The sequence below is a fragment of the Mustela putorius genome, unplaced genomic scaffold (genome assembly GCF_011764305.1).
Source record: "Mustela putorius furo isolate JIRA1106 unplaced genomic scaffold, ASM1176430v1.1 tig00003853_pilon_pilon_pilon, whole genome shotgun sequence".
Classification (NCBI taxonomy): Eukaryota; Metazoa; Chordata; class Mammalia; order Carnivora; family Mustelidae; genus Mustela; species Mustela putorius.
This window is the reverse complement of record NW_025422005.1, coordinates 15,308,693-15,333,366: the sequence shown is the minus strand read 5'-3', so window position 1 is coordinate 15,333,366 and position 24,674 is coordinate 15,308,693. Positions and strand designations below refer to the sequence as shown.

At 56.6% G+C, this 24,674-nt stretch overlaps 1 protein-coding gene across 4 annotated transcripts in view; it reads right to left on the bottom strand.

The window, feature by feature from the left end:
- Positions 1-8,036: 8,036 nt before the first annotated feature.
- The window catches only part of ALPL (alkaline phosphatase, biomineralization associated), a 56,734-nt gene continuing 40,096 nt past the window's right edge, over positions 8,037-24,674 (bottom strand). For 3 of the 4 annotated variants that reach the window (XM_004741266.3, XM_004741264.3, XM_004741265.3), the window contains exons 3-12: positions 23,376-23,495; positions 22,893-23,008; positions 21,590-21,764; positions 20,600-20,775; positions 16,862-17,005; positions 14,948-15,017; positions 12,843-12,977; positions 10,769-10,960; positions 10,197-10,316; positions 8,037-9,527 (exon numbers count right to left, since the gene is read on the bottom strand). In XM_004741266.3, coding sequence (XP_004741323.1) covers positions 9,262-9,527; positions 10,197-10,316; positions 10,769-10,960; positions 12,843-12,977; positions 14,948-15,017; positions 16,862-17,005; positions 20,600-20,775; positions 21,590-21,764; positions 22,893-23,008; positions 23,376-23,495 — 1,514 coding nt within the window. In that variant the 3' untranslated portion in view covers positions 8,037-9,261. Of the gene's footprint in view, positions 9,528-10,196; positions 10,317-10,768; positions 10,961-12,842; positions 12,978-14,947; positions 15,018-16,861; positions 17,006-20,599; positions 20,776-21,589; positions 21,765-22,892; positions 23,009-23,375; positions 23,496-24,674 lie in introns of those variants that run through there. The other variant, XM_013048035.2, reaches the window with a different exon arrangement.

The following is a 24,674-nucleotide window of genomic DNA, read 5'->3' as shown; positions in this document are numbered from 1 at the left end:
CTAATCCAGGGCCTGGCACCTAGTAGGAGCTTCATAACAATTTGCTGAATGAATGAAGTATCTTCCCCACCTCCGTGGGGATGGGCACGCTTAGCCAGCAGGGGGCTCCAGCAGCCTACCGCGCAAGCTCCGTGGAGCTAACTGGTGTGTGCAGAGCTCCCCCATCCTGGGGGCTCCCCAAAGTGAGCTGCAGGAAAAGCGTGAAGGCCGAGCATCGAGCATCGGAGCATTTGGAGAGAGGAGGTCAGTTTTCTCTATGGCTCCCCTGCCCCAGACTCCACACTCACCTGGAGTTCAGCCTGGGCAGGAGGGCCGTGGGAAGTGGGGACTAGGGCGGAAGGACCTCCGGCTGACAGCATGGGGGGGTTGCTTGGGACGAAAGTGGAGGGGCAGACCACAGAGGTGTTCTCAGGGTTCCTTCGCGGGGGCACTCAGACAGCCGGGGGAATTCCTGGGACCCAGGTAGCCGGGGACCCTCGTTTCTGGAGAGCTGAAATCGGCCTTTTCCTGTAGGTTATTAATCTCAGGGGACTCCCTGGAGGGAATGACTATGCCCTCTCACACCTCCCCAAGAACAGAGTCCTTACATAGCCTTTTCATCCCTCATTCATTCATTCATTCATTCATTCCTCACTCACCCACTGTCAACCATTTGCTGAGGTGACCTCGCTTGGGGACTTGGGCTAAAGGACCATAGCAAATTGTCTGGGCTTAACAGGAGCGCACCTGTTCTAATGCCCACACTGTCCCTGGCTCCCTGTGCAGTCCTGGGCAAGAGACTGAGGACTTGGGCTTTGCCATCCCTGCCGTGGGGATGGGGCCCTCAGCCCTCCGCTGGAGTAGCTGAAGGTGGAAGATGGTGCCTGCCCACAAAGGGGGCTGCGGTGGCGGGGACACCTCCTGATGAGTGTTGTTACCCTCAGTGTCCTCCTCATGAGGTCCCTGCATGCCGGTCAAGGAGCTGCCCCTGGCCCCGAGGCCCTGGCTTCATGGCCAGTGTCACGCTCAGGTTTCATCATCTCAGCCCTCGTGCCTCCTTCTCGGGGAATGTCATCTCTTTCAAGGTGCCTCTGGCCTCCAGATGCAGCAATGAATCTTTCGGGGAAAAGCAAAAGGGACAGTGCTTGGAGCGGCCATCGGAAGGCAGGGCTTGGGCTCGGCCCCCTCTAACCTGCAGTGTGTGCTGGAGCTTGTCTCTTCCTGCCTTGGATCTCGGTTTCCCCAGTTGTACAACGAGGGGTTGGGGCTGGACATCCTCCATGCCCTGGAAGGGGCCTTTCTGTGTGTCATCCTGTTAGTAACGGTTTAGCTCCGAGCCTATAATCACATCTGCCCTGGGAAGAACTAACACAGCGTTTCTTTAAATTGGGCTCTAATTGCGGCTTTTAGTGGAGTCAGATGCTCCCCATCCCCCAGCTGGTCTGAATCAGGGAGGTTGTCCCGACCTGCCCTGCCAGGCCCAGGAATCCCCTGGGATTGTTCTAGCTGTCATGGCGCCGGTGACAGGTCAGGCGCTGGGGTTTCCCAAGAGTCTACTGTGTGTCAGGCCCCCCAAGCCAGGCACTTTCCATCTGGAGGATGACCCAGGAGGACTTCGGGCCATCTCACTACATCCGTGGGAGGCAGGGGCCACTGAACCACTTTTCAGAGAGGAAACTGAGGCACAGAGAAGTGTAGTCACTTACCCAAGGCTGCTCATCTAGGAAGACGCACGGGCCAGATTTGAACCCAGATCTGTTTGATTCCAGGGCGTTGCACTCAGTCTGAAGCTGAGGAGCCACACCCCATCCCCAGCTCGGTCAAACCCCCCTCCTGGGGGGCTCTGCGGGAGCAGCAAGCGTCGCCCAAGCCCCCGGTCGCAGCTTTTTCTGTCCACATGTGACCACAGCCATTCTGCTCCTTCCCCACTGGTTGCGCCTGGAGAACAGGGTGTTGGTGGACGTGGCCAGAGGCAGCTCTGTGGGGCTCGGGTGGGGCAGGGGCCTGTGGTTTCCCTGTTTGTTCTGGAGATCCCAGCCGCTTCCCTGAGGAGACAGCTAGCGGTTCCCAGGCCGCAGCCCCTCGGGTGGAGCCAGACCGCGGCTGGCCAGCCCGGGAGCCCTGCCCGCCAGCCCCACTGGGCTCTGCCAGGCCCTGGCGCTGGGTGGTCTGGGCGGGGGCCAGAGGGGCTCGATCCGGGCTGTGGGACAGGAGCCGGGACTGGGGCCAGGCTCAAGGCTGCCCTGCCAGGGACCTGGAGGGGTCCTGAAGGCTGGGGATGGCTGGATGAGGGATAGTAGAGGCAGGCGTGGGGTCAACACTACCTTGTGGGGAGCCCAGGAGGGAAGGCCCCAGACTCCGGTTCCATCCGAGGGCCCAAGAGAAACATTCTCCCCCTCCAGGATTGTCTCTATTGGGTGGTTTCAACCCAACCATTGAGTTGGTTGAGACAGGAGCCTAACTCAGAGGCCGGTGGAAAAGTCAGAGTGGCAGGCAGAAGACCTAGATCCTGGCTCTGTGCTCCTCTGGACCTCAGTCTCCATCTGTACAATGGGAAGGGGACAGGAATCCATGCATGTCGAGAGCTCATCTGCCTGGGTAGGTAGTCGCTGTGGGGTGGGTAGCCCAGGCTGGAAGTTTCTCAGTTGTTCCCAAATTCATTTCCAGAAGCTTCCAACAACACCTCCTCCCTGCCCAACACACACTTTGGATGAAACCCAGAGATGAACACCTGTCGGAGTGGAAACGGCTCCTGCAGGTTTTGGAGTCTGACAGACCCCAGTTCAAATCCTGGCCACTGGCTGGCTGTGATCTTGAATGCACCATATTGTCTCTGTGCCCTGCAGCTTTAAATGCCACCCCAGCCCCCCTTCTGTCTCCAGTGGAGTTCCTCCACTGAACCCCAGACTATTCCTTCCTAACTACCTATGGGCACGTCCGCCTCCATGTCCAATGGACATCTCTAAGCTAACATGATCCAAACCACATCTGTATTTTCTTTCCAGATCTGCTCCCCATATCCATAAATGGCACTCCACCCAGGTGCTCAGGCCAAAAATTCAGGGGGCATCCCTGGTTCCGCTATTTCCTCTGCTCCCCACAGTGAGCCCATCAGCAAGCCCCGCTGGCTTCGACTCCCAAACATGCCTGGGATCCAGCTGCTTCCCGCCACCACTACACTGGGCTGGTCCAAGCCACCAGCACCTCCACCCCCAGCAACAAAAAGGCCTCCAGACTGCCCTCCAGCATTGGCTCCTGGCGTCCCTGGGTCCTCCTCTGCAAGGCTGCCAGAGCGATCTCTCCAAAGCATCAGTCAGACCACGTCTCCCTCGGTGTCTAACCCGTTTTATTGCGTGACCTTCACCTTGATGTCTCATTCTCTCTGGGCCATGTTCCTCTCTGGCCTCCAGCCCTGAGCTTTGTCTGGGGGACAGTGGCAAGAGGCCTGTGTCCCAGGAGATCCCTCAGGCATGGCAGACAAAGGGCCCCCGAAGAGCCAAAACCGGCCATGAAAGTGGATGTCGGGACAGTAGCGTCCTTGGGGCACAGCCTCTCTACTGTCATTGTTCCCCAACCGGGTATGACCTGAGTGGACAGGAAGCTAATTCCAGGGCCCTCAGCCAGCATGTGCAAGCCCGGGCTGACCCTGGAGACCCTGGAGCCGCCCACCATGGCCTGGGCGGGGAGGAGGCAGGGGCTCTGCAGGAGGCCTCTGGGCATGACAAGGACACAAACCTCATAGGACAGGACCTCTGCCGGGGACGTCCTCCCCACACACCTTTGCATTACATTCCTGACCCCCCCTTGCTGCTCCTTACCCCACCGAAAGGAGCTATCAGGATGATCAAAGCCCACTCTGGAGCCACAGTGCTTGGCCTCACGCCCTCCTGCATCCCCTCTTGGTGGTGCGGGCTTTGCGTAAGTCACCAGTTCCCCTCTGCTTCTGTGTCTTCATCTGGAAACGGGGGACAGACACAGTAGTGGGGAAGATAAGGGGGTTCAGGGCCTGTGAGGTACTGGGAACCGTGACTGGCACTCTGGGGGACACCATAGGAATGTTGGCAAGTGTGCCCACCACTCGGCTTCCAGTGATCCTCGGCCTGTGTTCTAATGGGTAGAAGGGACAGGTGGCCCGGGCTGGTGGTGGACCCCAACCCGGCCTGCCTCTCCACTTGGCTGATGGGGCCCGTGTCTACCCCATCCTGAGGCCAGCGCCCACAGCAAAGGACAGCAAAGGAGTCAGAAGAGGGCCTGGAACCATGCAGGGGCAGCAGCACCAGGAAGCCCCAGGAAGCCACCCAGACACTCCAGAAACTTGGGAGCCCAAATCCCCTTCTGAGAACTTAATCCCCCCAGCCCCCCCACCCCCACCCCCAGATCGGCTGGTGCTAGATCTTGCTGGGAGGTCTTGGGTTAGCCACCAGGGCTAATTATAAACTCCACTGGCGTAGGGCTCTTACTACCCCCATCTGACGGCTTCTGTGGCTGGTGGGGCCTGGGTTGTTTGCCTTGGAGAGATTAGCACCCAGAGGCCAGGGAGGGGACATGGGCTGGGAGCCACGCAGACCTAGGTGCAACTTGCAGCTGTCCCTTTCAAGCCGCGGGCCCCGAGCAGGTCACTGTGCTCTGCCAATCCTCTCCCTTCTCATCTGCAAAATGGGGATAATGCCTGCCTCACAGGATGGTGGGGGCAGTATATGTGACAAGATGGCAACTTCATGGCCAAGTCCCGGGTGCTTAGATGGGTGTGTGGCATGTTCTGGGTATGATTCTCCCTCCTTCCCTCCATCTCAGAGCAAACCATTTGCTGATGACCTATTCATTCGTGTGCCGGTCTAGCTTCCTCCTTGACAGGAGCGGGACTCTCAGGCCTGTATTTGGGGTTTGTTCCCCGTCCCCATCTCCTGGGCCCCAGTTTCTTCTGCCTGGTCTGCTCTAGCACTTTCCTTGGGCAGCCAAGATGATCTTTCAAAAATGAGGCTCACTCCCCAACTCCCCAGGTGCTCGGTCCACCTGCAGCTCCTTGGAACGGCATCTGAGAACTTCCTGCCCATCTGTCCCCATGGTGTCCTCCAAAGTCCCCTCTGTACCCTCATGTCCAGCCTCAGAACTCCTTGACCTGTCAAGCCCCAGCTCACTGGTTGCTTTCTCTGCCTCTGGACCTGCCCCACTCTGCCCCGCACTGGTCAGTTGCCCCCTCCCTGCCCCGCGGCTTCCAGCTTCCTCGCACTGGGATGGCTTCTGGAAATCTGTGTCTTGAGACAGGAGCTTTCCAAGGATGGAGAGGCTTGCCTACTCCCAGAGTAAAGCAGGGGCCATGAGCTCAGTCTCCACCGGGACCAGAGAGGTAGCACTGTCTTAAGGGTTTTAGTGTAAGAGTACCAAGAGTTCTGGGGACTGTGGCAAATGGGAGAGCCGTACCCTGGACGGGCAGCCGTCTCTTGGCTCCAATCAGCCATTACCTTGCAGAAAGGTGGAGCAGTACCAGCCAGATCTCCCCCCCACCCACCCTTTTTTTCCTCCAAAAAAGCCTTAGAGACTTCATGTCCCAGCCTCTTGTGCAGCTAGTTGGGGTCACGTGACTAGTTCTCGCCAATGGATGAGAGTGGAAGCTATGTGTGTCACTTCCAGGAAGAAGTGGTTAAAAAGGGTCCCTACGCCCCTCCACCCCCCCATCGATGTGCTGCACACAGGACTTCAGTAGTTCTGGTGAGAAAAAGCATCCAGGACTCGGAGGAGGGCAGAGCCACAAGATGGAAAGAGCCTGGGTCCCTCTCACCTGACCGGATGCACCATCACACGTTTGAGATAGAAATAAACTCTTCACTGTGTTACATTCCGGATTTATCTTTAACAGGAGAAGGGTTATGTGGATGAATAGAGGTGGATTTTACAGCCCCTCTCTGTTCTTTCTTCCTGAGAAAGCATCTGAGAGCCCTGGAAACCCGTGCTGAAGGAGGAGGATGCTCACTCTTAGCTTCTGATGGGGGCTGGTGGGCAGGGCTGGGACCACTGCCTCTGCCCTCTGACATGGATTAGTTACAGTAAAGGTGACAAGTGACCTGAGAGTGTGGGGGCCCAGCTTCGGTGATGGTGTCCGAGGGCATGGGGTGCCCGAGCACCACGGATTCACCTGGAAGCCCATAGGGCAGACTCAGGATGGGAGGGAGCCCCTGCTCCTCATGGGAGCTAATACTCATTACATGCTCGACTGAGCACCCTCCATTCAGGTGTAGCAAAGTTGAAGAACTTGACCTCGTTCATGGAGACGGGCTCCTCCATCTCTGACTCCTGGCCCCTGCTTTCCAACCTCACAATATCCCAATGTTTCACAGATGCTATTGGTGCCCTGTTGGCATCCTCTGAGCATTTAGTGTTTCAGTACATTGCGGGGTGGGGGTTCTCTGAGCTCTTCAAGGGCAAGTTGGAAGTGTCAGGGTGTTCCCTTTCCAGGAAGCAGCACTTAGCCAATGAGGGAGGAATTGGGGAATAAATGCCCCAGCTCCCTCGCCCGGTGGTGGAAGGATTGAGGTGCATCCTCTGCTGGGTCTCCCAGTGGCTGTGGGGTGGGCTTGAGCCCTGGTTGCCCTTGATGGCAAACTGCTTCGTAACTTACCTTTTATCAGCTTCCTTCCCTTCCCTGTCCCATTTCCCGACCTTCTGGGCTCCTTTTACAAACCACCTGCACGCAAATCTCAGAGTCTGCCCTTGGAGAACCCAACCCAAGACACAAAGTACGGTTTACACCTTGGCACATGGAAGTTGATTTCAGGTGGTGCTGGTGAACTTTTAAAATCTGACTCCTCACCTGTGCATTTAGACAAGTTTTAGGAAAGAGTAGTAGCAATAGGACAAAAATAGGGAAGGTGGTATGAGCGGTCTCTTTGCCCTGGTGAGAATGTGAGCACGTGGTTTAAATTTTCCGAGCCAGTTTTGGAGTGGCTGTGTCCCCCTTTATGCCAGGACTGCCGGGAAGTTCAGAGAGAAACCTGCTTGATTGTATTTTCTCCCTCAAGGAGGGCCCTCTTCCGACGTGGTCTCTCAGCCTTCCGAGCTCAATAACTTGACCGGCAGTGTGTTGAGTCACCTGGACTGGCTGCGTCAGAACCGTATTGGCAAGTGGTTGGAAATGTATTATAAACAAATGAAGGATGTCTTGAGTTTTGGAGCTTTGGAATGGAATGTACCTGGACTCCAATCCCAGCCTCGCAACCTGGGGAACCTTGAGCAATCACACCAACTCTTAGACCCTCAGTCTCATCTACAAATGTGGATGACGGGGGCCTACTTCCTAGCGAGGGTCGGATTAACCAACTCCATATAAAGCACCAAGCATAGAGCTTGGCAGATGGTAATTGACAGGAATGGTTACGATGATTACCATTATAGGTAATCATTCTGTCCAGCTAATTATAGGGACTGTCATTGCAGTAAGGCAAGGAGCCAACCTGGGGACCCTGAATACGCCATGTCAGTTGCAACCCTGAGTCTAGTACCCAGGCCTGATAATTAGGAATGGAAAAGAGATCACAATCGCCAAGCCAGGCTGAAGCTCTGTGAAGGTCTGTGTGCTTTGCTGCATAATTCGTAAGACTTGCCACAGTGCCCGGCATCAGCTCAATGCAGTTGGCGCTTGACCAGGAGTGGGAGGGATGCCAACTTCCTGCAGTCAGAAATCCATGTGTAATTTCTGACTCCCCCCTCCAAAATGAACTACAAACAGCCTTACTGATAATATAAGCACTCAGTTAACACATATTTTATATGTTATATGTAGTATAGACTGTATTCTTACAATAAAGTCAGCTACAGGAATGAAAATGTTATTAGAAATCGTAAGGAAAGGGGCGCCTGGGTGACTCAGTGGGTTAAAGCCTCTGCCTTCCTCTCGGGTCATGATCCAGGGTCCTGGGATTGAGCCCCGCATTGGGCTCTCTGCTCAGCAGGTAGCCTGCTTCTCCTCTCTCTCTGCCTGCCTCTCTGCCTACTTGTGATCTCTTGTCTGTCAAATAAATAAAATCTTAAAAAAAAAAAAAGAAAAGAAATCATAAGGAAAATACAGTTTACAGAACTCTATTTATCCAAAAAAATCTGCAAGTAGACCCACGCAATTCAAACCTGTGTTGTTCAAGGGTGAACTGGATTTGTTGAATGAGTGAATGAATGAATGAACAAATAGCTCCGCTGAGCCAGGCCATGTGGCTCTGTCTGTAGGCATTGTGGCAAGGGTGTCCCAGGCCCCTTGGAGGCCTTCTTGCTGTGGATTTCAGGGCCCAGAGGCATTCTTCTTGGATTTTCACAGCAACCCAGGACTGGGCTATCTCCCATTTTATTGTTAAGGAAACAGAGACACAGAGATATAGAGCCATTTGCCCAAAGTCACACAGGTACGGAGTGGTGAAGCCCCAGGTCGGCAGGCAGCCCCTTCCTCCCGGCCCAACGCCACCCGCACTCCTGGGCCCAGAGTCCAGTCCTCTCCCAAAGAAACAAGCTTGTTTCTCTCTCTTCCTCACTGACCACAAAGACTCAGTTCTGTCCTCAGAAATATTTGGAAAGTTTTATTTAAATGTTTTGTGTTCCCTTTTAACCGACACCAAAAAGAGAAAAAAAAATTTTTTTTTTTTTTTTTTTTGGCCTTTCCAAACAGGAGTGTCCCTTCAGAGAGGAGTGGGCACGTGTGTTAAGAGCTGAGAAATGTCTGCCTGTCCCGGCTGCTCTTCCCGGCCCAGGAAGCCCTGGGGTCGGATGGCCAGTCCCAGCTCACCTCCCGGGAGTCCCCGGCAGCCCCGGGATGAGTGAGCAAACCCCCATCCTGGGGAGAAGAATCGGGTCTCCCAGGCAGGGAGGGACATGAGCCCAATGAGACCTGGTGGTTCCAAGAGGGGAGGGGAGTGGGAAGGTCAGATCCGGAATGTTCCATGGAAGCTCCAGGACCTCCAGGTCTGGAGAGGTGTGTTTGCTAGAAAAATAAGATGCTTTGAGAATTTCTGCAGTCAGCCTTCTCTGCCTGCCCAGAGAAACCTACTCTGTGGGCCCACGAGGCAACAGGAAGGGAGTAGAGGCCGGAGGCCAGGAACTTGTCTGGCTCCAGTGGAGGATTCCAGAGGGGAGCGAGGCTGGGCAGCAGACTTTGGTTTCCTGGGTCCTCTTTCTGGCAGCTGTCGAGGCTGTGAAGGCCCCTCTACCTGGTCCTTGAGGGGCAGGCTTCCAGATGGTGGGCCGTGCTGAGAGGGGGAGGCTGGCCATCTGTCATAGGCTGGTGGGTGCCTGGGCCCTGGGCCCTCAGAACAGGATGCCCAAGGGGAGCAGGGCCAGCAGGAGGAGGAGGGGCCCTGGAGAAGGGCCACCAGCTGAGCTGGCAGAGGCACAGTGGTCCTGGTTGGCACCGATGCAGGCCGCGTAACCCATCACATGGGGAATGTAGTTCTGCTCGTGGACGCCATGCAGCAGGTGCGCCATGGGACCCTTGGCGAAGACCGCGACGTCCTCCCCACCATGGGTCTCATAGCGCAGGGGCACAGCAGACTGCGCCTGGTAGTTGTTGTGAGCTGTGGGCCAGAAGAAACACTTGCTGAGAGCCTGCCAGGGGGCTGGGCTCTGCTGTGGCTTTTCCCTGCCCTTCCATGCTGGCTCGAGTGCTCTCCTTCTATAGAGGACACGAGGCTCGGTGCAGGGACATCACTTTGTGCAAGGGCTGTGGGATTTGGGGCAGAGTCTGTTCTGACACAGAAGCCTCCCCTCGACGCCCAGAAGAGAACAATCCAGCTCCTCTGGGCTGTTTAGTGAACCCAGGAGAGCCTCTCACTGGGCTTGCTGAGAGCGGCACAGTGAGACCCCCAAGGACGACTGCGGCCACCGTGAGCAAATGAACATTCAACCATACGGAACTAGAGGAGCACATGGAGAAGGCTCAGCTCCGGGGAATTACAGCCACAGTGGAAATGGCGGTATAACAGCAAAAGGCGCTGGGAGCCACGTTAAGCCCTTCAGACAACCCTGGGAGGCAAAACTCTTTCACGGAAGAAAGGGAAGCTGGGAAAGGTAAAACTGCACGCCCAAGGTCACACAGCTACTCCACGGTGGATGGGGAGTTGACCTGAGATTGTTTTGATCCAAGTCCTGGCTATTTGGAGCCTTCCCCAACCTTGGCCACGAGCCTCCAGTATACCCAGACCCATCCCCACAGGGTGCCCTGCCCTGGATTTGGGCAATCTCACCGTAGTCCACCATGGAGACGTTCTCGCGCTCGCCACCTACCACCTTGTAGCCAGGCCCATTGCCATATAGGATGGAGGTGAAGGGCTTCTTATCCGTGTCACTCACCATGGGGGCCAGACCTGCGCAGGAAGGCATTGGCCCAGGGATCTTGGAGCACCAAGACTACAGCTTGGCGATCCCTAGATTCCCTGTGAAGAACCTTGAACCACTCCATGAAGCCACTTTCCCAACCTGATTGATTTCCCACCAACTACCCCTCCGTTTTCATGGTGCCCACGTTCCTCCTGATGGCGGTCCATTCCCCCCAAGGCCATGTAGCCATCCTTCCTCATTCTTCTATCCACCCATCACCCAGGTAGCCATGCAGCCCCCCACCGGAGCACTCACTTTACTCTGTCTCCTCATCCTGTAACGGCTCCCGGCCCCCAACACTACCTTCTCTTCCGTACTCCATTCTCACAGTCCCACCTGGGACAGGCCTGGAGCTTGCTGCCTCTCCCATCCTACTCCGGCTCCCCGATAGGCACCCCGCGGGAGTGGCCAGTGCCCACCCCAAGCAAGACTCACTTACCAAAGATAGAGTTGCCACGGGGGGTGTACCCCCCAAAGGTGAAGACGTGGGAGTGGTCCGCAGTGACGACGGTCAGCGTGTCTTCCACGGAGGTCAGGATGCCTGCCTTCCCGATTGCCCGGTCCATCTCCACCGTCTCGTGCAGTGCCAGCTTGGCCTTGCCCTCATGATGCCCGTGGTCAATCCTGCCCCCTTGAGACACCAAGGCAAAGGCCTTGGGTGAGGGGGAGAGCTGCACCCCCAGGTCCTGTCACATGACCGCCAGAGGAACCATTCTTTGATGGGGAATGGCCACATGCCAAGTACCATGTTGGACACATCATGCCGCCGTGCAACCTTTACAGCGGCTCGGTGGGGACGGGTTGTGGACCAAGGGTCCATGCATGGAGAGCGCAAAGCCAGGGTTTAGAGCAGATCCACGTGACTGAAAAGCTGGTGCTCTGTCCAGCACCCCTCACGGCCCTCAGAACAGCTTCTCCAACTCCTCAAAGGAGTCGGAGACCTCTGACAGGTGGAAATGGAACAAGCATGCTTTAAGGGCCTACTGAGTGCCAGGCATAACAAGCTGGTGTTTAGTTTCCCCTTCATAACAATCCTAGGCACAAATGGGTACAAAATCAGCCCCATTTACAGATGGGGCAACTGAGGCCTTAGGTGCAGAAGTGACGTGCCCAAGGTGGGATGACTGGGATTTGAACTTGGGTGTTACTCTCATTCTCCATACCTGGGCAGTACCCACGGCAGGCCTGCATAAAGGCCTCTAAAAAGTCTGTGCCACCTCTCTCCTAGGTGGGTGCAAGAGGCCTGGCTTTGCGCCTGGCTTCAAAGTCATGGCCAAGGGCTGCATGACCTGAGGCGACTCCTTCTCGTCTCTAAGAGGAGGACACTGCCTGAGTGGACACTCCCACTTCTTAGGGTCCTGAGCCCGGTGTCCTCCCTTCCCATTGGCCTGAGCCTCACCACGCTGGCCTTGCAGGCTGGCAGGGTGGGTCCTTCCTTTGTTGTGGTTCTGGGAGCAGTCACAAAGAGGACTGCTCCCAGGGGAGCCCATGTTCACCACCACTGGTTCCTGGCTGGGTCCTTGGCGTCAGAGGGCTGTTCAGGCCAGGCCGAGACTGCCATGCTTGAGTGGGAACCCCGGGGTTTGGCAAGAAAGCTGCCAAGCCAGGCGGCCGGCTGCTGGCCTCTGGAAGGCAGAGGGGCCGGAGTGTGTATATGTGTGGTGAGTGTGTATGTGCAAGTGTGTGTGTGTGTGTACAGGGAGAGTTCAGTGAGGCAACATCTGGAACCATGGGAGACAATGGCTGTTAGAACTCTGAAGATTCTGGAAACTTTATCACTTCCTCACACTTCCTATTGTTATTGACTTGGCTATTGTGTAATCATAATAATGGTAATAATAGAAACACCGAAAGATTTATTTTCTGCTGGACTCTGTTCCAAGTACTTTATGCCTCTGAATGCAATGGATGTTAATAATCTAAGACCATTTTTTTACCTCATTTTACAGAAATGTACAGGCAGAGGTCATACAGCACCAGCAAAGAACCAAAGCCCGACTCTAGGGCCTCCCTGCATGCTGGGAAACCCCGTAAACATTAGCATACAACACTGCCAACTCCTAAAGGGACAGACTCTCCCAGTCTGGGGGATCTGGGACATCCCAGGGTCATGAATCTGACCTTGGCCTCACAAGAACATAGTAACAGCAGATGCCTGCCATCCAGCTGAGAGCTCCCTCAGACTGATAGGTATCTGACGTGGAGGACCTTGGACCTGTCTTTTGGGAGGAGGGAAGCTCAGGGAGGGACCCCCAAAAGGAAGGCTTCCACCTCTTCTTCTGGGAAGCCTTCCTGGACTAGTTGGCCTGACAGGTGATCCTCGTGCCTAAAGGAGAACAGCTTGTTGGGCTTGGAGTTTCAACACCATGCATAACCCATCTTCCCCAAAAGGAATTTAGCCTTCTCCCCAGAAGTGGATGGTTGTCTTTGAGAGTCGGAGCACCCCATCCCCGGACCGAAGGCCATATACCCAGAATCTCCCGGGGAAGTGGCCCTGCAGCCTGGGGCCCTACCTTCCACCAGCAAGAAGAAGCCTTTGGGGTTCTTCTTCAGAATCTTGATGGCTATCTCCACCATCTCCGAGAGTGACGGGTCAGTCACATTGTTCCTATTCAGCTCGTACTGCAAGTCCCCCGGCTCAAAGAGACCTAAGGAAGATGTAGACAGTGAGGTTTTCCTGTGACCCTGCAAGGGGGGCCCTCCCCCACAAGGAGCCTGGGCTGTCTCAGGGAACACAGGTTCCCCACACACAACTTGGGGTTAGAACAAGCCAGGAAGAAGCTGCCCACAGGTGGGTCCAAACTGTGCCCAGCGCTGTGGGAGCACAGACGGTTTCGTTTCCCCTTCACAACCATACTATGGTGAGAGGATCACCACATGCATTTTTCAGAGGAGACTGGTAAGGGGATCGCTATGTCCATTTTACAGAGGAGACTGAGGCACGGGTGCTCAGTAGCTTGGTATCTTCAGCAGCTAAGTGGGCGATCCAGGACTTAAAATCCATCAGTGTAGTCCCAGGTATGAAGGGCCCCAGACACGGCACCACAACCCCCCCAGGCAGAAGACCATGGACTCAACGGGGCAGCTTGGGTGTGTACTTACATGTCACGAATAGGTCAGGCTTGAAAGCCATAGTGCCCGGTACAGGGAAGTAGCAGAAGCGGCACCAGCCTCCAAGATGGCGCCCAATAATCCCTGCCTTCTGAATTTACACCCTAGTGTGGCCCCTCCTACAGTAAGACTATCCTATGTACCCAATAGAACACCACAGAAATGATGCTATGTGACTTTCATGCCATGACATAAAATATTATGGCTTTAGCTCTGAAACAAGCCACCATGTTGTAAGGACACCCCACCAACTCTACAGAGATCTCCATGTGGTGAGGACCTGAGGCTTCCTGACAATAGCCTGCACCCACTTGCTAGCCATGGGAGGAAGCCATTTTGGAATCCCCAGCCCCAGTCAAGCCTTTGGATGACGGCAACCTCATGGGAGACCCAGCTAAGCCGCTGGAAATTCCTGACCCCAAGAAACTGTGTAGTCATAAATGCTTACTTTTGTTATGTTTTTTTACTTATTTTTCATTTTTCGTTTACTCTTCTTTTAAACTGTTTGTGGAGATAATTTGTTTGGAGATAACAAGTAACTTACACAAGGCATTGGCTCTTGTGTGCTCATAACAATCCTGAGGTCATTTGCCTCACCTTACAGAACAGTCATCATTCCTACTTTACAGAAGAGAAAACTGAGGCGCAGAGAGGAGAAATCACTTGCCCAAGGTTGCACAGTTTATATGCAGTTGGATCTGCATATAAGTGAGGTGGGATCTGCATATAAGTGGGGTACAGTGGGATCTGAACCCAGCACTCAGGCTCTAAGGTCCATGAGGGGGCCCGTTGTGGTACATGGGAACTTAAACAGCTCTCCACAGCCTGCGTCTGGCATAGGGTGTTTGTCGCATGACCCAGGCAAGCGGTGTGTGTGTGTGTCTGGGGGATCTTCCAAGGTGCCCAGCTTTGAACCCATAACCTCACACCCAGGACCTAGAGGCTGTGCCCCTTGGGAAAGATTTGCAGATTTTGCCACCACTCGCTGGGCACAACAGCCAGGTGGGGCAGGGGACCAGGTGTTGGCATGGCGGGGCTCAGGGCCTCATTCCACCAAGCCAGGGCCCCTCCCATGCTCCCCACTCCCTTGGGGAGGGCCTCCAGTCAAACCAGCAGAGACAGCGTGGCGGGCTTCTGCCCAGGCCACATAGCAGGGCTGGCTCCAGGTCTCCTGCCCCAGCCAGGGGTCAGATTTACCTGGGCTGTGATGCTACTGGGCTGAGGGACACATCCCAGTCTCCTCCCCAACCTGAGCTTCTGTTTTCCTTTGTGCTCAAGGGAACCACTCACTCTGCACAGGCAGCAGATTTCAGGCCCAATTCTATGAACCAGAACCCCTTCCACACCTCTTCCAGGTCCTAGAGCCTGAGAGCAAAGGTCCCTAAGTAGGGGGAAGGCTAGGGCCCTGGCCTCCCCAAGTGCTGGACTCACAGCCCCAGCCGCAGGGCACCCAGCTGGGGGTCCTCCATCCCCCTCTCCCCTTCCACCCACACCTCCCCCCACTTACCCAAGAGATAGTCCACAGTGTAGGGGTCCAGGCTCAGGAGTTCGGTGCGGTTCCAGACGTAGTGAGAGTGCTAGGAGGAAGGGCCTTTGTCAGCCACATGGGGGCTGGGGGGGTTGGGAGGACGGACCCCAGCTGGTCTTGGGGTCTAGGGAATATATCTGTTTCCTTCAGCCCTTTACTAATCCCTCCTTAAGGCTCTATCACATGCCTTCAAGAAATGACAAACAAGCAATTCTAATGCGGGGGAATGAGAATGGAGAGACCAGGGGATATTGTGAGCCCAGAGGCAGCAACAGGGAAGGCTTCCTAGTGGAGGTGATGTCCTCATGGGGCCCTGGAGGACAAGAAGCCAGTGACCGCCTGGGGTCAGGAAGGAGAGTTTCAAACAGCAGGGACAGATCATGGAGGCAAGAAGAGAAAGATATGGGTCACCAGGGGCCTGGAGTGTCCATCAGGAGCTAAGCACTGGGTGTATGATGGAAGTTGTGGATAGCCAAGGAGGAAGTGAAGCCCTAGCTCTGCTCCAGTGACCCCATTGGAGGACAGAGGCCATAGAAGAAGCTGGCTGACTTATCCCGAGAGGGCACCACTCAGCGGCTGGGCTGGGGGACACAGTACAGCTGGGAATTGGCTGTGCATCCTTAGGACAGCCCCTTGCCTTCTCTGGGCAATGACATCAGGATCTGTGGTTCTGGAGCCTCAGGGGCTGTTATGGGAAGGAGGGCAGGAAGACTGAGGAAGTGCCTGGCTTCGCTGAGCTGGTTCCCCTTGTGTTACCTCATTCAGTCACTCACATTGGCCCTATGAGGAAAGTAGTTATTCCCATTTTGCAGACAAGGATACTGAGATCCAGATGGCAGAGCCACTCGGCGGCAAAGGAGAGTCTGACTCTAGAAGGGTCCAATCTCTCCCTCTTAGAGTCTACACTGAGCTCTGGGGTTAAGCACCCACCCAGGCTAGAAGGGTTAAACTCTGGTCCCATGTTCCACGTAGAGAAACTGAGGCTGGGAGGAGCCGTGTCTCTCTGACTTGGGCCAGGAAGGGGCTCTGGCCTGGCCGGGGCTGACTCAGACGAATGGGAAGGGTTCAAAGTGGCTCAGTCCCGCCCTCATTCATCCTGTGGGGGCCATCCTCAGGCCCCTGCCCCCACCTTGCTTTTGGCCCAGCCCCATCCCACAAAGCGCCCCCCCACCCCTGGGGGCCAGTCCTGGAACCCTCAGAAACCCAACCCCAGAGTGACATCAAAGTGGCTCCCAGGCTGCTCCCCACTGTCTTTAGTCCTAACCACAGTCATTTCCAGACCCCATCTGCCCCAGGCCCAGTGGCTGCCACAGCCACTCCAGTGAGCCAGCACTCAGGCCCTGCCAGGGCTCCAGCCTTTCTTCCCCAGCACGTGCTCTCACCGCTGGGGCCAAAGCCAAGTCACGATGGAGGGCTTCCATCTCCCCTCATGGCTCGCGCACTCCCCTAACCCTCCTCTCCCTCCTCCTGCTCAGGGCTGGTCAGCCCCTCCCTTGTGGTCTGTCCCCTCCGGGTTCCCGTAGCTCCTGGGCCCTTCGCCATCCAAGCACACAGTGATCCACAATTCCTTGCCCATCTGATTCACCCTTTGGAATTCGTGCCCAGCCAGGGGCCCTGCACACAGTAGGGGCTCAAGGGAATGTCCATGCAGGTGCTTCCATGGCCACTGTCCTTACTGCCCGGCTAGCTCCCCTGGGTGTCCGCCCCTGGAGGAACTGACTGATCACCTACTATGTGCCACTCATGTGTCTCTTAGACCATTTGGGCCCATCAGGGTAAGAATGATGACCCACTCCCCACCGAGGAGGAAATAAACCGAGACTCAGAGAGACGGGACCCAGCCCCTCCCAGCACAAGCCAGCCCTGTAGCCACGGGGCCCCGGGACAGGTTACCTTGTGTCTCGGTTTGAAGCTCTTCCAGATGTTGATGAGGTTCAGCCCATCCAGCCTCGTGCCCCTGGACTTCTCGTCCATCTCATACTCCACGTCGGTTTTATTCTTGGGGAACATGTACTTCCGGCCGCCCCCCATGATCACCTATGGGGGACAGGAGCCATCAGTACCCCAGGGTTCCAAGCCTCAAGAGCTGGGTTCCTGGAGGCGCTGGGGATACTGTGGACGCTTCTCCAGCTCGGAGAGTCTTGGTTTCGGTCTACACTGCCCATCCTGAGCCTCTGCTTTTCCTCTTGGGGAGATGAAAGCATGAACATATGAGGACCATGGTTTGGGGCATCTGTGTGGAATGTTGGGAGGTACTGGTAACTTCTCCTACCTAGCTTTCCAGAAGCCTGACTCTGCTCCTGCTCGCTTAAGAGTAACACTGTCTACAGAGCGCTGTCGGCATGTCAGGCACTAAACACTTCCAATATGTCATTTTTTTTTTTTTTAAGATTTTATTTATTTATTTGACACAGAGAGAACACAAGTAGGCAGAGAGGCAGGCAGAGAGAGAGGGGGAAACAGGTTCCCCGCTGAGCGGAGAGTCTGACGCGGGGCTCGATCCTAGGAACCTGAGATCATGACCCGAGGTGAAGGCAGAGGCTTAACCCTCTGAGCCATCAGGCGCCCCCCGATATGTTATCTTAATCAACTTCATTACCAAGGCTGCAAGGGAACCCGTGTCCCCATTTTGCAACTCAAGAAATGTAAACATTCCCCCCAGGGCCACACGGATTTGAACCCATGGCTCCTGACTCCAGCATGGGGGAACTTGGTCCATCTGCAGAGCTGAGGACGGGGAGGCCAAAAGCCTCCTCTCCTCAGTGGGAAGCAGCATGCCACAGGCAAGAGGCCGCTGCCAGGGAGGTCTCGGGGCCGCCCGGCCGCCGGGAGCCTGGGCAAACAATGACCAGCGCTCACGTCTGTGTAGTCCCCGCCAGGCTAATTTTACTCACCATGGCTGGTGTGCGTGGGCGGACGGACGCGGGACTGTTTGTTTTCCTTGGGAGTCCATGTTTGAAGTCCTGACTATTTTTAAAATGGGGCCAAGAGCATAACAGTCGCCGCCTGCGGTGACCACCACACCGGTGTCCTCCTGTCACCGCGGGCGTCAGGCCAGGCCACCGCCCCTGGACACCTTGGGAGAGCAAAGCCCGGCTCTGGCTGGCCTCAGATCCACTGTCCCAGGCCTGGCATTTCCTAGGCTCCAAGGTCTCCCTTCCACTTCATTCCTTCCCAAGAACCCAGGAGTCTGGGCAGATAGCAGAGGTGGGGAAGGCACCCAGGACCAGCCTGGGTCATAGGGAACTGGAAAGGGCACGGGCTTGGAAGTCAGACTTGGGTCTGACTCCGACTCTGTCACGTACGGACCAAGGACCTGTCACTTCACCTCTCTGAGCCTCAGTTTCCTCATCTGTAAGATGGAAGCAACACCCACCGGCAGGATAGCCGCAGAGGAAAGTGCGTTAATACAGTGTTACAACGTGCTCCCAGCACCCGGGGGCGGCCCAGGGGAAGGTGTTCTCTCTGGCAGAAGCAGAGGACACCAGAGTATTTCCAAAGAGGTCACGGCCGGCCCCAGCCAGGAGCTCTGGGGGCAGGGCGGGCTCTGAGGGGAAGGAGAGGGGACCCCGGGTCACCGGCCCCCAGCTCCCCACCCCCGTTCCCACAGAACCTGACCCCTTGGCATTTTCAGAGTGGAAAATGAAGCCCCCAATCTTCTATGCCGGGAGCCTCATCATTTCCAGCCCTAGCAGGGACTTCACACGCTCATTAAACTCCCAAATAACAGACTTGCTGTTTGGCTTTGGGGTTTGGGTTTGTGTCTTTCTTTCTTTCTTTCCTTTTTTTTTTTAGTCAAAGATATTTATTTTCAGGGCGGACACCGGGAGTTGTGTTTCATGTGCAGCCTGGGGGCCGGGGGGCTTTGGGACGGTGGAGATGCGGGAGAGGACGGGAGGCCAAGTGGGAAAGAACGAGAGGAAGGGGGGGCAGCCTTCGCTCCAGCCCACCCCCTCACTCACGCCCCAGCATGCTCCCCAGTGACCCAAGGACCCCCATCTACACTCGCCCCATGGAGCAGGCTTCCCTAAGCTCCTGTCCCCCTCTCCGGCGGTTCCTGGCACATCTCCCCAAGAAGCAGCCCCGTAATTACACCCTGCGCTTGTACAACAAATGTTCTCACATCCATGACCTCATCTCGGCCTCCCGCGGCCCTGGGAGGGGGCAGGTGGGGCGCCCTAGGCTTGTTGCACAGGTGGGGAAACTGAGGCTCGGGAAGGGGAAGCAACTTGTCCCAGGATGTGCATCAAGTGGAGGTAAAGTCAGGACAGAGGCTTGGCCTCTCAGGTCCATGCTCACTAGGACGGGTTGCTAGGACTGTTTGTCCCGAAAGGGGGTGCTCAATCCACTGCTTGGAAAAGGGAAGTCATGGGTGGGGAAAGGGGCCTTGGCAATTGGGTGGTGCATGGGGGACAGAGGGTGGGTCTGGGAGCCAGTCCGTTTGTCTGGTGGTGGTAGAAACAGGTGAGGGGGAAGTGGGACCTGGGGGCTTCCTCTGAGCCCCCACTGAACCCCCATTTTAGTTTTGGGGAGCTAACATCCCCTTGTGCCCTCTCCAGATCCCAGGCATGGGTAACAAGAGCCTAAAAAAGGAATAAGCCGGAGGTCCTCAATGAAGGCCAGAGCAGGGAACCCCCCGAGAACCGAGGGGACAGTACCTGTTCCGTGTGTTCGCACCTGTGCGCACCTGTGCGCACCTGTGCACACCTGCTGGCCTGGGGTGGTGAAGTCGGGATTCTGGGCAGGCCTGTGTGGCTTGTGCAGAATGCCACCACCTTCTGAGAACCCACGAGGTGTCAGGCCTTACTAAACTCTAAGTTTATTTAGATCTGGATCTTGCAGTGGGCTGACGAGGGAGCCACAAGTCACCAACAAGCCCTCAAAAGGAAGCTACGGAGGGGTGCCTGGGTGGTTCAGTGGGTTAAAGCCTCTGCCTTTGGCTCAGGTCACGATCCCGGATCGAACCCTTCATGGGGCTCTCTGCTCAGCAGGGAGCCTGCTTCCTCCTCTCTCTCTGCCTGCCTCTCTGCCTACTTGTGATCTATCTCTGTCAAATAAATAAATTAATTAAATAAAATCCTAAACAAACAAAAAAAGAAGCTATGGAGGTTAACTGACCCATGGCCACACATCAGCAGGTGGTGGGACAAGGGCTGGCAGCCGGGAAGCTGAACCACGAGCGCTCGTGCTAACCACTGCCCGCACCGCCTCTGCTCCAGGCTTCCAGGTCGGGGGCTCCAACCTGTGACTGTCTGTGCCCGAGGGCACATGCAGGACAGGTACAGCCCTCAGATGGCCATGGGTCACCCCTACCTCCCCATGTGGGGAGCGGGTGGGCGAGGGGGCGCTGGTGGAGCAGTGCCGGATCCCCACTTACAGGATAATCCTTGGGCGCCTGATTCTTGGGGTGTGGTGGCAGCCACACCGGGGCTTAGCCCTCAGCCCCACCGCGGAGAGCGCCTCCAGGGCTTCCCTGCCCCGACCGCAAATCCCCTAATGGGCTGGGAGCCTCTCAGGTGTGTGGGGCGCCAGGCCGGCCGCTTCTCCTGAGCCAGCAGAGGCTGGAGGCCCGTCAGAGGCCCCGCCTCACAAGCCTGCCCGTCCCAGAGTGGCCTGCACCCACAAACTCGCCTCGATGTCCTTGATGTTGTGCATGAGCTGGTAGGCAATGTCCTTGCAGCCCTGGCTCAGGGCCTCCGGGGGCATCTCGTTGTCTGAGTACCAGTCCCGGTCCGCAGAGTGGGCGTAGGCAGCACTGGGGGTGGCGTGGTTCACTCTCGTGGTGGTCACAATGCCCACAGATTTGCCTGGGGTGTGGGAGAGGATGGTTGGCGTCGGCTGGGGATGGGGCGCTCCAAGCTGTCTTCTCCTTCCCTTTCCCGACTAAAGACTGGCCTTCCATTCTGTTCCACTGACTGCCTGGGCCTCAGTCTCGCCCCCCAGTCCTGTGGGGATTGGTGTGGGGGGGGGACACGGTGGACTTCCGAAGACCCCCACAGCACAGCTCAGACTTTGCCTCTGTGGCCCTCCCCCCTTGACGGCCCTTGAGCTGTGAGCACCTGGGCGGGGGTCCTTCCCTCCATCGTGCACCCTGCAGGAGCCCCTCCTATAGGAAGCCCCCCCCACCGGGTACCCTGCAAGAACACAGGGACCCCCCCCCAAGGGCTCTCAGGTGGTGTGGCTGTGTCACCTTGTCAGTCGATCTCATACCCTGACTCCAAAGTTCCCGGGACACCAAGCAGGAGAAGAGCCCCCACTTCCAGGGAGGAAGGGACAGGCAGACACTGATCTCCCACGGGGCCGGCGCCAGGCTACGTTCTACGTGCACCTTCCTCACACCGTTCCTACGAGGCAGCGGATGTTTTCACACCCATTTTATTGTCAAATAAATAGACTCGGAAATGAGCTGGGACAGGAACCCACATCTGAGCGGGCCCCTAAAGCCACTAGCCTTCCTGCTCATGAACAGGATTCCACAAATATCTCCTAGTTTCCTAGCCATGAGCTGGACGAGCCCTGGAGAGCATCTTTCTCTGTTCTCTCCCCATTACGCAGTGGGGCAGACCGAGGCCCAGCCCAGTCATAGAGCTGGGCCCCACTCCCTACCACTACCCCACTCACCGGCATCCTTGGCCCAGCGCAGGATGGAGGTGACCTCGTTCCCCGCAGTCGTGTTGCACTGGGTACGCTGGGTCGCTGCGCTCACCCCCACAGTACCCTCATTGGCCTTCACGCCACACAAGTAGGCAGTGGCCGTGCCTGCGCTGTCGGGGACCTGAGCATTGGTGTTGTACGTCTGCAGGTGGAAAAGGAGGGTCAGGAATTGGCCAGGCCTTGCTGCTGGCCTCCACCTCACTCCCACTCCCACCATGAGGACTGGAGCATGATGGAGACAGAGAGGCCTCCTGTGCCCCTAGCCAAGCCCTGCTACCTCCCAAGGTCTCCCCAGAGCCAAGGTATCACTTAGCCGCTTGCTTTCTGCACCCACACCCCATGCCCTGGCAGCCAGAGTGGCGGGAAGGGGCGAGTGGAACCTTCCAACATGCAGGGGGGGTGGGGGCTGGGTCACTCGGGCCTCCCTCTGGGTCTGGGGCTGTGGGAGCCAGCAAGGGGGCAGGTGCGTCCTAGAGATGGGAAAGGGAGAGGGGTGTTCTTGAAAAAGTGACATGGGGGAGGCTGAGGCAAAGGGAGGAAAAGATGGGGGGGAGCAGGATCTAGAATGGGGAAAAACCTCTAATTGAGACCCTGAAGCCGTGTGCCTGCCTGCCTTCCCCACTAGGCTGAGAACTGCATCCCGGCTCCTGCCAATTGCCCCAGAAGTGAGCCCAGGCCTGACCCAGGATGTCCAGAAGACCTTCATTCCATTAACGTCCCCATTGCTGCCCCCGCCGCCCCCACCAGAGACCCCAACAGCAAGCGCTGCCATCACTAATTGAATTCACCCGGAGGCCCCTGGGGAGGGAACGAACGCAATAGGACCAGTGCAGAAGCATATAGGCCACGGGATTCCCCAGACAGCAAGGAGGAAGCGGAACAGCTCTGCGGTGGTGTTGGAAGTCAGAAGGGGGACAGGGAGGACAAGGGTTTGGGGGAGAGCTGGGGGCCCTGGTGGCTGCTGTCACATTCAGTTTCTTAGCCTGGACACTGGCTCTATAGACAGGCACAGTCTGCAGTAACGCAAGCTGCCCACTGGGGCACGTGCACGTTCCCCATACGGGTTATACTTCCATAGATTTTTAAACCAACGACTACTACCCTCAAGATCAAGTCTCGGCAAGCCGCTGTTGCTATCCTCGCTTCACGGTGGGGCCACAGAGACCCCAGGAGGGCCGACTGCCTTGCCCACAGGCCCTATTGCTCTGCCCTTCCTCGGTGAGGCCAAGCTGAGAGGTGGGAGGCCTGGGCCTGCGCGGCTGGAGCTCACCTTGGAGAGGGCCACGTAGGGGAACTTGTCCATCTCCAGCCTGGTCTCCTCCCCGGGGTAATGGTGCAGCTGACCCTTGAGGATACGGGCGGCCGTCACCGTGGAGACACCCATCCCTACAGCAGGGGAAGGGGGGACTCAGTCTCTCGGGCTCCCTGCCCCTCCACCTCGGGCACCACCTGCCCTTCTCTAGTTTGGGGCCAAGGCTGGCTGGGGTGTGGGCGCCAGAGCACGGGGCTCTACAAATTTGACTCTATGGCCCCTTTCTCTCACTCTTCCCCAGATCCTCAGGAACTGCCTGGCAGAGCAGACAGACCTCCTGGGTCCACAGCCTGCCCCCTCCCCCGTCCCTTTAAACATCCCCCCATCCCTGGGCCCCAGCCTCTTCAACACAGCCCCCTCCACCGCAGCCTGGCTCCCTGAGCCCCTACTGAGGTGCCTGCACCCAGCTGTGTCCTCGTCCCCCACCCCCACCGGTCTCACCATCTCCCAGGAACATGATGACATTCCTAGCCACTTTCGTGTTGAGATTTTGAAGCCTGAGGGCATACTTCAGGGTCTGCTGAGCTTGGTCTCTCCAATACTTGGGGTCTTTCTCTTTCTCTGCAGAGACAGAGAGACAGAGTTATCTGGCAAGGGTGGGGGTAGCTTTCCGTCCCCAGACATTACGGATACCCCAACTTCTCGTGCCTAAGGGCAAGGCAGCCTGGACTTGGCAGAGGGAGCCAGGATGGTCTGTCTCCGCCAGCCACTGTGTGGTCTGTAGACCACCTAGGTCAGCCCAAGGCTCAGAGATGTCAATCAATGTGCCCAGGGATGCACAGCTCTGGCTCCGCTCCCCAGAACCCGCGCTGCTTCCTTCCACCCAGTAGAGAGACATTCTGCTAAGGCAGCAAATGAATTGTGCAAGCACAATTAGGAGGGTAATGTTTAATCTGTTCAAGAAAACAAACTACTTTCACCTGAAGGAGTCCCCAGAGGTATCCAGCCATCAATTATAAACTCTGCCTGGCTTAGTCATTAAAGGCAGCAGAAACCTGAGTTAGCAATAGCATTGACTGCGGTACTGGAAAGCAAGATTGCCCTTTGTTTAACGAATCGGATTAAAGCAGCCACACACAATCTCACCCCTGTTAGGAGACATTAGCAAAGAGGAGGGTGTTCTGTGTCCCTGGTCTTGGGAAAAACTGGGAACGAGGAATGCTCTTCTCCCCCACCCCTGACTCCCTACCTTGCCCCCCCTCGTCCCCCCCTCCGTGTGTCCAGCAGTCAATCCTTCAATGGAAAGAACACAGTGGCAGTGCCTGACAGACCTCAGTGACAACCACAGCTGTGCCAAGGACCCCCATGGCGGCAGGTCACACCTCCCTAACCTCCATTTCCTTCCCTGTCAAATGCATTTATTTATGTAGATTCCTCTCAAGGTCACTGTGCCGACTGGTTCAATAAATGCCTTACTCGGCCCCCAGATCACCAACCAGCACCCAGAGGAATAATTCCACACCAGACCTGGAATCCCCTGTTCCTCCCAGCAGAGGCCACGAGGACTTGTCCCACTGCCCCCCACCCCCAGGGCCCCCAGCCTCCAGGGCCACCACTCTTCTGAAGGGCTCTGCTGACTCACAGGGGAAGAGACACCCCCCCCACCCCACTGGAATCTCGGGAGCCTCAGTCCTCCCATCCAGCTGTGTACCTTGAGGCAAATTCCCACCACCTGAGCTTCTGCCCCCAGGAAAATGGGAGTTACAGCTTCCTAGAAGCAGTTTTAGGATTGAGTTCAAG